Below are 12,049 nucleotides of genomic sequence, written 5' to 3'. Positions count from 1 at the left end.
TCCTTCCTTCCTTCCTTCCTTCCTTCCTTTCTGCCAGCCTAGTAATCTTTCTTCCTGTTCCTTTGTGTTATCAGGCTTCCAGGGCAGAATAGTAGACTATCTCTCAATTCAGAGGAGGAAGCACAGGGGAAAGTGGAAAAAGTTGCCTCCGTAATGAGAATTTTCACAAATATTTTATTTTGTCTTTTTTGGAAGCTTGCTATGCAGTAGGCTGACGGTGACAACAACTGCTTTCCATTCTTTTCTTTGCTTCCTGGGATCGAAACGCAGGAGCAAAATTTTGATTTTAGGTTCTTGTTATTTTTCCATTTCTCAGACAGGCAAAATGCCTCAGGTTTTGTCTTTTTTGAGCAAAAGAAAGAACACTTCAGCTGGCTTTGAGTTTTGTTCCCCACACCTGCAGTCAGTTTACTATTCAAAACCTTTCGTTGGAACAGTCCGGTTGAGAGATTTGGTTTCAAAATCAAAGCAAAACGTTATTGTTAAATTTATTTGCCGCCTGTTTCACTGTGGCTCTAAAAAAAGTGGCCTTTGACCATTTTTCACATTTAATGACCGTCGCAGCATCCCTGTGGCCACGTGGTCAAAATTCAGATGCTTGGCAACTGGCGTGTACTTATGACTGTTGCAGCGTCCCGGGTCACGTGACCCCCCCCCTTTGGCAACCTTCTGAAAAGCAAAGCCAATCGGGAGGCCAGATTCACTTCACAACCGTTACGACTAGCTTAACAACAGCAGCGACTCACTTAACGACCGTGGCAAGAAAGGTCGTAAAACGGGGCAAAGCTCAATGAATTACTTAGCAGCCAATTTGGAGCTCAGTTGTGGTCGTAAGTCAAGGACTGCCCGGCCTTGTCTTTGCCCCGGGCTCATTTCCCCCGGTTGGGGGCTGGGACCCCCAAGTAGCAGCGAGAGGAGTGCCTAGAGCAGCCTGCTTACATTGCCGCAGGCGTGAAGTTTTGCAGAGAGACCGTCCGCCCAGCATTTTGGGACTTAGAGCTGGCTTTAGTTGCTGCGTGGGGTTGCGTATATTGTTTTTTTTTGCTTTTAGTTTTAATTGACCCACCGGGAATTAACTTTGATTGCAGTGGTGGATGAACTTAGTAAATAAACCCAGAAAGGAATAGATCCAGGCAGAGCCCTTTAACTCTTTGGCCAGGGAATCCGTTGAGCGCCAGATTGTTTTAGAATGTCTTGATTTGCTTGGCTAGCGGAGTTCAGATTGCAAATAGAGCTGGGTGTGTGAATCCCGAACGTTGTGCTGCACCGACGATTCCTCTTTCTGGAAAAAGCGCACTCTCCATGAGAAACAGCAGGCTTGTGAACGGAGTATTGTGACACCTTGGCTGTGTTCACACGAGGCACTGAAGCAAGAGAGCCAAAGGCCTGGTGCCTGGCTGGTTAATGTTGGGCAGCTTGCAATAGTGGCCAATATCTGTAGCTGGGGTGGAGGAGGAGGGTGGAGGGGCCTTCTCCGAGCTTGTGGGTTTCCGAATGTTTCGTTACCAGGCTAGGTAACCTGGTTTAGTTTAGGACTTTCACCTTTGCTGAAGATCTCACCTAGCCTGGTAACGAAACGTTGGGAAACCAACCCGCAAGATCGGAGAACGAACCTCCGCTCTTATTGTTAGGTGTTTTGTCTCATTGTTAGGTGGTTTGTTCAGGAAATCATCCAATAAAGGGTCCTTGGTGCTCTCTGAGCTGGGTGGTTTTCTTGTAGACCTCTCATGACCCTGCTAGGTAATATCATCAGTGCTGGAGGAGGAGGAGGAGGCGGAGGAAGAGGAGGAGGAGGACTGTGGGGTCCTTGGTGCTCTCTGAGCTTGGTGGTTTTCTTGCAGGCGTTTCATTACCCAAACTGGGTAACATCACCAGTGCTAGAAGCGAGTGGGGTTGAGGAGGACTGTGGGGTCCTCGGTGCTCTCTGAGCTGGGTCGTTTTTGTTAAGTCATTTTGAATATGAGCCAGCCGTGTGTTGCAGCTGCCAAAAAAGCCAACACAGTGCTAGGCTGCATTAACAGAGGGATAGAACCAAGATCACGTGAATGTAATGTAATGTAATACCACTTTACAATGCCTTGGTAAGGCCACACCTGGAATGCTGCACCCAGTTTTGGTCACCACGATGTAAAAAAGACGTTGAGACTGTCGGAAGAGTCCAGAGAAGAGCAACAAAGATGGTTAAGGGACTGGAGACTAAAACATATAAGGAACGGCTGCTGGAATTGGGTATGTGTAGTTTAATGAAGAGAAGGACGAGGGGGGACAGGATAGCAGCCTTCCAATCTCTCAGGGGCTGCCCCAAAGAAGAGGGAGTCAAGCTCTTCTCCAAAGCGCCTGAAGGCAGGACAAGAAGCAAGGGATGGTAACGAATCAAGGAGAGAAGCAACCTAGAACTAAGGAGAAACTTCCCAACCGTGAGAACAATTAAGCAGTGGAACTCCTTGCCTCCAGAAGCGTTGAATATTCCAACACTGGAGGTCTTCAAGAAGAGACTGGAATTTGTCTGAAAGGGTTTCCTGCTTGAGCAGGGGGTTGGACTAGATGACCTCCAAGGTCCCTTCCAACTTCATCATCATCATCATCATCATCAAATTATTAAATGTCTGCAAGAAAACCACCCAGCCCAGAGAGCGCCAAGGACCTTCATTTCAGCCCTGAGCTACACAGATTCTCCTTTATTGGGATCATCCAATAACCCAGAAAAATCAGGGAAGCAACCTGTCTTGTTTCTGCAAGGGTGTCCAATCTGGGCAACTTTTAAGACTTGTGGACTTCAACACCCAGGATTCCCCTCTGTTCATTCATTATCCTCTGTCGCGTTATCACTAAAATATCTATGCAATCGCATCTTGACCAGCAGCCCCCCCACCCCCCACCCCAAGCTTTCCGGAGCAAGCGAGATCCGGTGACCCTCGTTCTCACCTCGGTTATTTAACAGCTGAACGGCTGCAGTGCGCAGGGCAGGAGCTAATCTGATTGTGGGTCTGGAGGTTTTTGCAAATTATGAGCAACAGAGCCGCTGATCGATGTGAACCGCCCTGCTGGCTGCTGGCTTAGCGTAATGCAGGGATCCTGTCTTTGAGTCTGCCTTCAGCTTTCCTAAGCCAGGGGTGTCCAATCTGGGCAACTTTAAGACTCGTGGACTTCAATTCCCAGAATTCCCCAGCCACCAGAGCAGAGCTGGGGAGGTCTGGGAGTTGAAGCCCACAAGTCTTAAAAAGTTGTCCAACTTGGACACTGCTGTCCTAAGCTGTCCAGTTTTGTCTGCAATGTTAAAATCCAGCTGGGCCTCTCTCTACTGCAGGAGTCTTCAACCTTGGCCACTTTAAGACTTGGGGACTTCAACTCCCAGAATTCCTCAGCTTTGCTGGTTGAGGAATTCTGGAAGTTGAAGTCCCCAAATCTTAAAGTGGCCAAGGTTGAGGGACCCTGCTCTACTGGATCTGCCGCGCCAGAAGGAATCTGCTGGATCTGAGTGCTTGGAGGGAGCCCAATCCAGTCTTGCTCTGGGCTGGCTTTCTGCCAGGAACCGGCGCCATCTTTAATCTTCTGGACTTTTCCGGGGCTTCCAGAAAGTGGCTTAAAAGCGGCAGCGGTGGCTCCAGTGTCTCGCTTAATGGCGAAATCGTTCTGAACCGAGGACTGCGCGTCTTATTTGGGGGAGCTCGGTTTGAGATGAAGCAGTTTGTCGTTTTTATGGCGGACAAAGCGGATTCTGGGAAGGGATGGGAAGAACGGCCAGGGCAGGTTCAGATCACGTCAGGGACCCTTTTGATACTCAACACTCTCTCTTGCTGTGCAACAAAACTACAAGCAGTCCTCGGCTTACGAACGTTCATTTAGCGACCGTCCAAGGTTACATCACTTGCAACCATTTTTCACAGTTAATCATTGCAGCATCCCTAGGGCCATGTGATTAAATTTCAGAGGATTGGCAGCTGGTTCATATTTATGACGGTTGCAGCGTCCCGGAGTCATGTGATCCTCTCTTGTGACCTTCTGTCAAGGAAAATCAAGGGGGAAAACCAGATTCGCTTAACGACCGTGTTACTAACTGAACAACTGCAGTGATTCACTTGAGAACTAGTTCATAAAGTGGGGCAAAGCTCACTTAACAAATGTTTCACTTGGCATCATAAATGTTGGGCTAAAATCTGGTCATAAGTCGAGGACTATAGAAACTGCAGCGCAGGTGGTCCTCGACTTACAACCGTTCCTTTAGCAACCATTCTAAGTTACAAAGGAACTGGGAAAAGCGATTCACAACTGGTGCTCACACTTTTGACCATTACAGTATCCTCACTGCTGCGGGGTGAAAATCCAGGCACTGGTATTTATGACGGTTGCAGCGTTCCAGGGTCAGGTTGGTAGAAGAGAGTCACAGTCCTGTAAAGCAGAGTTTCTCAACCTTTGCAACTTTAAGAGCCCTGGACTCCCAGAATTCCCCAGCCAGCCATAGAAGAGAATGTTTGTTGCTCAGGGTTGACCTGTGGGGTCCCTGGTGCCCTCTGCGCTGGCTGGTTTCCTTGCAGACGTTTCGTGACCCAACTAGGGAACATCTTCAGTGCTAGAAGGGAGGAGTAGGAGGAGGACTGTGGGGTCCTTGGTGCTCTCTGAGCTGGGTGGTTTTCTTGGAGACGTTTCATGACCCAACTAGGGAACATCACAAAGGCTGCTGTGTCCTCTAGGTCCAATGTTGTAGAATAGGAAACCCCTAATAATGTTGCCTCTGTAGGCCAGAAGCCCAAACCTCCCATTGGACGTGTTCAACTCCACTCAAGGGGGACGTGCGTTCAGGCTGGATGGCCTCAAGGCACCCTTCAGTGAATGTTGACCCATCCCACTTTCTCCCGCTTGCTTCACCCCTGCCTCCCGAGGGACCCAAGCAGCCGAGGCAGAAAATGTAGCCCACCCAAGAGGAGGAGGAGGAGGAGAACTGTGGGATCCCTGGTGCTCTCTGAGCTGGGTGGTTTTCTTGCAGACGTTTTATGACCCAACTAGGGAACATCATCAGTTCTGGAAGGAAGGAAGGAAGGAAGGAAGGAAGGAAGGAAGGAAGGAAGGAAGGAAGGAAGGACTGTGGGGTCCTGGGTGCTCTCTGCGCTGGCTGGTTTTCGTGCAGACGTTTCATGACCCAACTAGGGAACATCATCAGTGTTAGAAGGGAGGGAGGGAGGGAGGGAGTGTTCTGTACCAGCCTGCTACCGGCCCTGCAGCAAAAGCAGGGACAACCCCTTTACAAACGGCAAGAGGCTGGAATAAAGCCTGCCAAATTTATTAACATAAAACAGACACCAACCATGAAACACGAACTATCCAAGCGGTTGCCTTCAGCAAACCAGCCCTCCCCACACAATCCCCTTATATAGAGTTCAGGGCGTGGCTTCTCTCTGCCTCCTTCTGAGGTGCCCCATTGCCTTCCTCTGTTTACTCCTGATTGACTGCCTCCTGTGCCAGCTGTGGGTCATCTTCATCCACGCTGTCAGGCTCACACAGCTGGGTCTCCGTCGTGACCAGGTGGGAGGGGCCTGGCTGAGGGCTCTCATCAGCAAGCTCTTCAACACCCCCCTCCTCCTCCTCTGAGTCGTCCCACCCAACTGCCAAACCCACAGGCTGACCCTGAATCACAACAGAGAGAGAGAGAGAGAGAGAAAGAAAGAAAGAAAAAGAAAGAAAGAAAGAAAGAAAGAAAGGAAGAAAGAAAGAAAGAAAGAAAGACTATGAGGTCCTGGGTGCTCTCTGCGCTGGCTGGTTTCCTTGCAGACGTTTCATGACCCAACTAGGGAACCTCATCAGTGCCAGACAGTAGCTGGCCCTGCCAAAGTTGGTGGGAGTGGCTTTTAACTCTCGGTAATCCTTTACTCTTAAAACAGATGCAAGGGAAACTCTTCTGGTAGGAACACCTGGCTGGATCTCAGTGGATTCTCCTAATGGGCAAGCCGGGGCCATGCGTGGGCCTTCTGGCCCTTGCATTTTATACATCTATGGTGATGGTATTTATTTATTGAACCATCTGTTTATTATTGAATTTATATGGCACAAGGAACCAGACGGTCCTAATCTAGTGAGTTCTGGGTGCGGCTTTGCCAAGGAGCAGCTCCTCCTCTGAGACCTTGGGATGGTGGCCAAAGCTAATGGAGGTCAGAGTCCACGGCTTGATGAGACGATGCAAAATTACACCGGAAAGAAAATTAAACCGCCTTCAGTTGTGTGTTGTTGGTTTTTTTTAGGGAATCCTGTTGTGCGAGTGGGCAGAATGGGAGTGAGGTGCCAACAGACCTTTGTCAACACCTCACATGCCTTACCCTTTGACTAGAAAAGGATTTGCATGTCATAATTAACAAGAAGGCCCCGTCACGTTAACCCCACGTGCACAAGTTCCGCCTTGGGTGGCACATTTTGGCAGCTCATCCTTAAACTGGTTGGTGGCATCTGGGGAAATCTGAGCCGGGCGCACCCTCCAGGTGTGATCGTTAGATCGCCTCCGGAAACCTTAACTTTTGCAGAAAAGCAAAAGGAGCTTTAGCTGAAAATAAAGATTACTATTTTGATTTTTTTAATGTTTTTCCTTTAAATGGCAAGGCGGTGAAAGCCATCCGAAACCCTTGGCCAGATCAAAGGGAGAAACTTGGCCAGCAGCACAAATTCTTCCTGATTTGGAATTAAGTTTACTACAGCTTTTTTTTTTTTTTTTTTTGCAAAATGAATTGTGACTTGATAACTCGCGGGCCTCAACCTCAGCCACTTTCAGATGAGTGGACTTCAACTCCCAGAATTCCCCAGCCAGCGCTGCTGGCTGGGGAATTCTGGGAGTTGAAGTCCACCTATCTTCAAGTGGCCAAGGTTGAGAAACAGGGATTTCAATTCTGAGAATTGAACTCTACAGATTTTAAAGTGGTTGAAGTTGACAGCCGCAATTGTAGACTGTAGTATTTTGGAGAACTTTGTTTTTCAACGTGCCCGGTTCTTCTTTGCTTGGGGGCTAATGTGTCAACTGCCTCTCTTTAACTTCCCAGGCTGAATAAACATTTTTCATGGTTGAAAACAATCCTTGCTTTCCTCATGAGATACATCGGCCATCTCATTTGTTCAAAAGTAGAACATGGAACAAATAACAGCTAAGGCAGAGCATCCTAATAGCAGTTTGTACCAATGTTTTTCAAACTTGGCAACTTTTAAGATGTACGGACATCAACTCCCAGCATTCCCCAACCCGTAGCTGGTTGGGGAATTCTGGGAGGTGAAGTCCACACGTCTTGAAGTGGCCGAGGTTGGAGACCCCTGGTCTGGGCCTATTGAGGTTAGATCCAATTGTGGAGGAGACCTAGCCTTTTTCTACTACTCCCTTTATTTTGTACAGGCCTCTGTTGCTGCCCAATTGTCCTGTTTTAAAATAAAATGAGGGTTTCCCATAAAGTCGGGCTTGTTTTGCAAGGGGCAAAGCTATTAAATAAAAATCAAATAAATAAATAAATTATTGTCGCCGTAGATTTGTCAGTGTTCAACTAGGGGTGGGGGGGGGCGAGGATAATACGTGCTTTTGTCCTTTGTTTTATTTCATTCACTTTTCCCCCAATGTTTTTGTTTAGTTTTGTCTCTGCTTAATTTATTTTTTTTTCTTTTGGATTTCCTATTTTAATCTTTTGAATAAAATAAAGTTGTTGAAGTAGGGGGGGAAAAAAAGATTTTGCATAAAGCTTACATCCCTACCCGTTTTTTTTTTATTAAAGAGTTTTACAAAAACAAAATTTTACAATATATCCCCAAATCCCTCCCACCCCAAACCCACCCACTTCCCCCCCCCCACTTCCCAGAGCTAAATACAGGATTATAGTTACAATAATCATATTCTAAATACAAATTATACATAACATACAATTAACCAAATTCATAATGCGCTTTAACTCTCTTTTAACATAACTACAAACAACGTACCAATAACAACGTACCCTTTGTTATAGGGCTGACTCTACCTGCCAGGTCCTAATTCAGTTTTGCTTTGGTGCAAATGCTCTCTCAACCCTATCACTTTTTTAAAGACGGCAGGGTTAGCTTAAAGCAACGTCTGCAGACTTGTTGGGCCCCTTTAAATGACCTTCCTTGGAAAGAGCTTTCCTTTCCCCTTCTCAGCTTGACCAGCCTGTGGGAAATTCAAGCCTTAAGACAGGGGTCTTCAAACTTGGCCCTTTTATGACTTGTGGACTTCAACTCCCAGAATTCCTCAGCCAGACAAGCTGGCTGAGGAATTCTGGGAATTGAAGTCCACAAGTCATAAAAGGGCCAAGTTTGAAGACCCCTGCCTTAAGATGTGTTTGTTTAGGACAGGGGTAGGCCACCTCGGCTCTTTTATGACTCGTGGACTTCAACTCCCAGAATTCCTGAGTCAGCTATGCTGACTCAGGAATTCTGGGAGTTGAAGTCCACGAGTCATAAAAGAGCCGAGGTGGCCTACCCCTGGTTTAGGATGCTACTCTCCAATCCAGCCATTTTGAGCTGTGCAAAGAGCTGGCTGCTTCCCCCGCCCCACAGCCCTTCTCTGCCCTCCATCAGAACAGAGGTGGAAGGGACCTTGGAGGTCTTCTAGTCCAGCCCCCTGCTCTAGCAGGAGACCCTGTAACGTTTCAGACAGAAGGTTCTCCAATCTCTTGTTGAAAAGCTCCAGTGATGGAGCACCCGCAACCTCTGGAGGGAAGCCTTTCCGATGATCGATTGTTCTCACTGCTAGGAAATTCCTCCTTAATTCCAGCTTGCTTTTCTCCTCCATGAGTTTCCATCCCTTGTTCCTTGCCTTCTGGCGCTTCGGAGAATAGGTGGAAAAAAACAACAACCCCACACACACTTTTCTGTGGCAGCCCCTCAAGCAACCCCTAAGTCCTTCTTTTCTGCAGACTGGCCATATCCAAGTCCTGCAACCGTTCTTCATCTGTTTTCGTCTCCAGGCCTTTTAATCATCTTAGTTGCTCTTCTCTGCACTTTCCCCCCCCCCCCAAAGCCCCAACATCTTTTCAGTAACCTGGTGGTGACCAAAACCGGTTGCAGTGTTCCAGGTGTGGCCTTACTAAGGCTTTATAAAGCGGGACTAATACTTAGTACCTCCCTCTTTCTCCCCCCCACCCCCCCAATGCATACTTGGGAGTTGTGAAGATCACGGCTGGAACTGCTTAAAAATCTCCCTTGGCGAAAAATGCAGCCGTGTAATGAAACCTGTGGCTGTAAATCTTGTGGGTGTTTCCAAGCAGTTTTTCTGTGGGCGTGCTGTATGTGTGTGTGTGTGTGTGTGTGTGCACATCTGTAGCTGCTAGCAAGTCTGTGTCCCCCTTTCCTGGCCTCTGGTTGCACATATCCTGGTGTGCTGGGTAGGAATTGTGTAGAGCTGGGGAATCCCTCCCTGCTGAGTTGCTGTTGCTGCTGTTGTGTGATGTGACTTTATGGCACAACGCTGATGAAAGCTTTCGCGCCCAAGTGGAGCTGCAGTTATACGGGTTGAGGTTTCTAAAGCTTCCCCGCGGTGGTTTTGCAGCACGGAGAGCAAAAGCGTTTGCAAGCCACGCTGGGACGTTGCGAAAGAAAGCCGCCGTAGCTGCCTGCATTTGTTCATTTCCGCATCGGGGGGGGGGGGGGAAACACGGGAGCCCAAGCAAGACGGTCCTTAAATGAGTTTGGCCCCACTTTTACGACCTTCCTTGCCACCGTTGTTAACTGAGCCCCTGCAGTTACATTAGTGACACGGTTGTGGATGAACCTTGCTCGTCGGAAGGTTGCAAAAGACGATCCCACGGCCCCAAGGGCACTGCGGCCGTCGCAAACACAGTTGCCAAGCGTCCACGTTTCGGTAAGGGGGCCGCAGGGGTGCTGCAGCAGTCGTCACCGTGGGAAATGGTCGTAAGTGACTTTTTCCCATGCCGTTGCAGCTTCGAACCGTCACTGAATGGTTCAGTCAAGGACTTCCTGTAGAGTCTTGAGCAGGGGTCTTCCAGCTTGGCCCTTTGATGACTTGTGGACTTCAACTCCCAGAATTCCTCAGCCAGCGTGCCTAGCTGAGGAATTCTGGGAGTTGAAGTCCACAAGTCATCAAAGGGTCAAGTTGGAAGACCCCTGGTCTTGAGCCATTGCAGGTGGGTGTAGCTGGATCAAAGGCCTGAACACAGCAGTGGTTGGGAAACCTGTGTGTGTGTGTGTGTGCGTGCATTGGTGACTTGGGCTAATTTGCTGTGGGGGAACTGGTCAGAGACTACAAGGGCATCGTGTTCATCGAAGTGACTGCTATGCGGGCGAACCAGTTGTGCGTGTTTTGAGTGTCAGCTGCGCAATTTGATTTATGTTAGCCCAGAATTCCCCACACAGGGTTGGCCCTCGACTTAGTGGCAGCTCGTTTAGTGACACTTCAAAGTTACAGCAGCACTGAAAAATGGCGACCGTCTTTCACACAACTGTGGCAGCTTCCCCATGGGTCATAGTGATTAAAGCCACTGGCTAGAGTGCAGCTGGTCCTCAACTTACGACCGTTAATTGAGCCCTTGCGATTATGGTCGTAAAGTGGGTCATTGTGTCACCTGACTTTGATTTTACGACCTGCCCCCCATGTTTGGGTGCTCATTAAGCAAACCCATAGGGCAGAGGTCACCTACCTTTTCATGCTGCTGGCCGGGGAGGGGGCGGTTGCGCATGCAGGCGAACAGGGCTTTGCGCGAACGGGAGTCATGCGTGCCCACACGGTCCTGGTGGCCCCGTTTCCACAGGCGCTAGGCGCCAACTCTGCTAACGCCACACGCAGGCGCAAATGGGCCGTGCAACCCGCACAGTGCTAACGGGCCTGTTTCCGCAGGCGCTAGGCGCTGCCTCTGCTAGCACTGCACCCAGGCGCGAATGGGCCACACAACCCGCATGGTGCTGGCGGCCCTATTTCCGCAGACGCTAGGCGCTGCCTCTGCTAGCACTGTGCGAATGGGCCACGCGACCCACCTGAGGCTAGCGGCTCCGTTTCCGCAGGCGCTAGGTGCCGCCTCTGCTAGCGCCACGCACAAGCAGGAACAAACCTAACGCAAGTGGAGGCCAGTAGACCACGGCCCGGCAGTGGTCTGCGGACCGTAGGTTTTGCTGGGAACCAGGAGCGCGTGCCACTTTCCGGCGAAAATGTCACAGATCCCAGTCAGTAAGCGGACGTGCGTAAGTTGAGGACTACCTGTGGTCCATGACCCAAACGCTTGCTGGGTTGTAAATAGGAGCCCCTCTTTTTTTTCACCTTGTGGTTTTGCTGCGGGAATTTCCTTTACCTGCCCTTAATGGATTCTTTCTTCTCTCTCCGCCTTCTTTAGGCTTGAATGTAACCTGGGAGGACACCGAGATGTCGTCGCTTCACACCACCAGAGTTTCGGCACTCCTGGCCTGGGTAAAGCAGCCCCTCCTTTAGGGTTGAGAAAACCCCCTGGGTTGTGGTCTCCCTCGAGCTGGAAAAGGGCTGGGCAACCCGGGGCCCCTTTACAGCCCATGGACTTCAATTCCTAGAATTCCCGAGCCGGCCAAAATGGCCGGCTCGGGAATTCTGGGAGTTGAAGTCCAGATCTCTTCCAGTTCCCATCGGTGAGACGTGATGGGATGCGTCTGCCCCAAGTGGTGGCTCTTCATGTTTGTGGGCTTATCGGGTCACGTTTAGCGTGGGGAAACCGGACGTTGGTCATCAGATATTGCAGCCCTGTGCTAGAAATAGAAATAACTTTGGCTAAACTGGGAGCGTTCTTTTTAAAAAAAGGCCTTACGTTTGAAAGCAGGGAGACGGTTGATAAAAATGTCCTTTCTGGCCAGAATTTGTTGTGCTTGGGCTCCCCTTGCCACGTGTTTCTCCGGCATAGTTGCTCCGACTTCACAGTCTACAGCAGGGGTCTTCAAACTTGGCCCTTTTATGACTTGTGGACTTCAACTCCCAGAATTCCTCAGCCAGCTGGCTGAGGAATTCTGGGAGTTGAAGTCCACAAGTCATAAAAGGGCCAAGTTTGAAGACCCCTGGTCTACAGCCTGCCTCCTTGACCGGCATTTCAGAGCGACGCCG

At 49.5% G+C, this 12,049-nt stretch overlaps 1 protein-coding gene across 5 annotated transcripts in view; it reads left to right on the top strand.

Annotated features, from left to right (window-relative positions):
- NUMA1 (nuclear mitotic apparatus protein 1) overlaps nt 1-12,049 on the top strand; it is a 61,551-nt gene that overhangs the window by 14,421 nt on the left and 35,081 nt on the right. For all 5 annotated transcript variants that reach the window (XM_083362087.1, XM_083362088.1, XM_083362084.1 and 2 more), the window contains exon 2: nt 11,319-11,392. In XM_083362087.1, the coding sequence (XP_083218213.1) occupies nt 11,348-11,392 (45 nt within the window). In that variant the 5' untranslated portion in view covers nt 11,319-11,347. The remainder of the gene's footprint in view (nt 1-11,318; nt 11,393-12,049) is intronic.

This window comes from Vipera ursinii (genome assembly GCF_947247035.1).
Source record: "Vipera ursinii genome assembly, chromosome: 4".
Classification (NCBI taxonomy): Eukaryota; Metazoa; Chordata; class Lepidosauria; order Squamata; family Viperidae; genus Vipera; species Vipera ursinii.
Note: the sequence above shows the minus strand (reverse complement) of the source record. Positions and strands in the feature narration are given on the sequence as shown.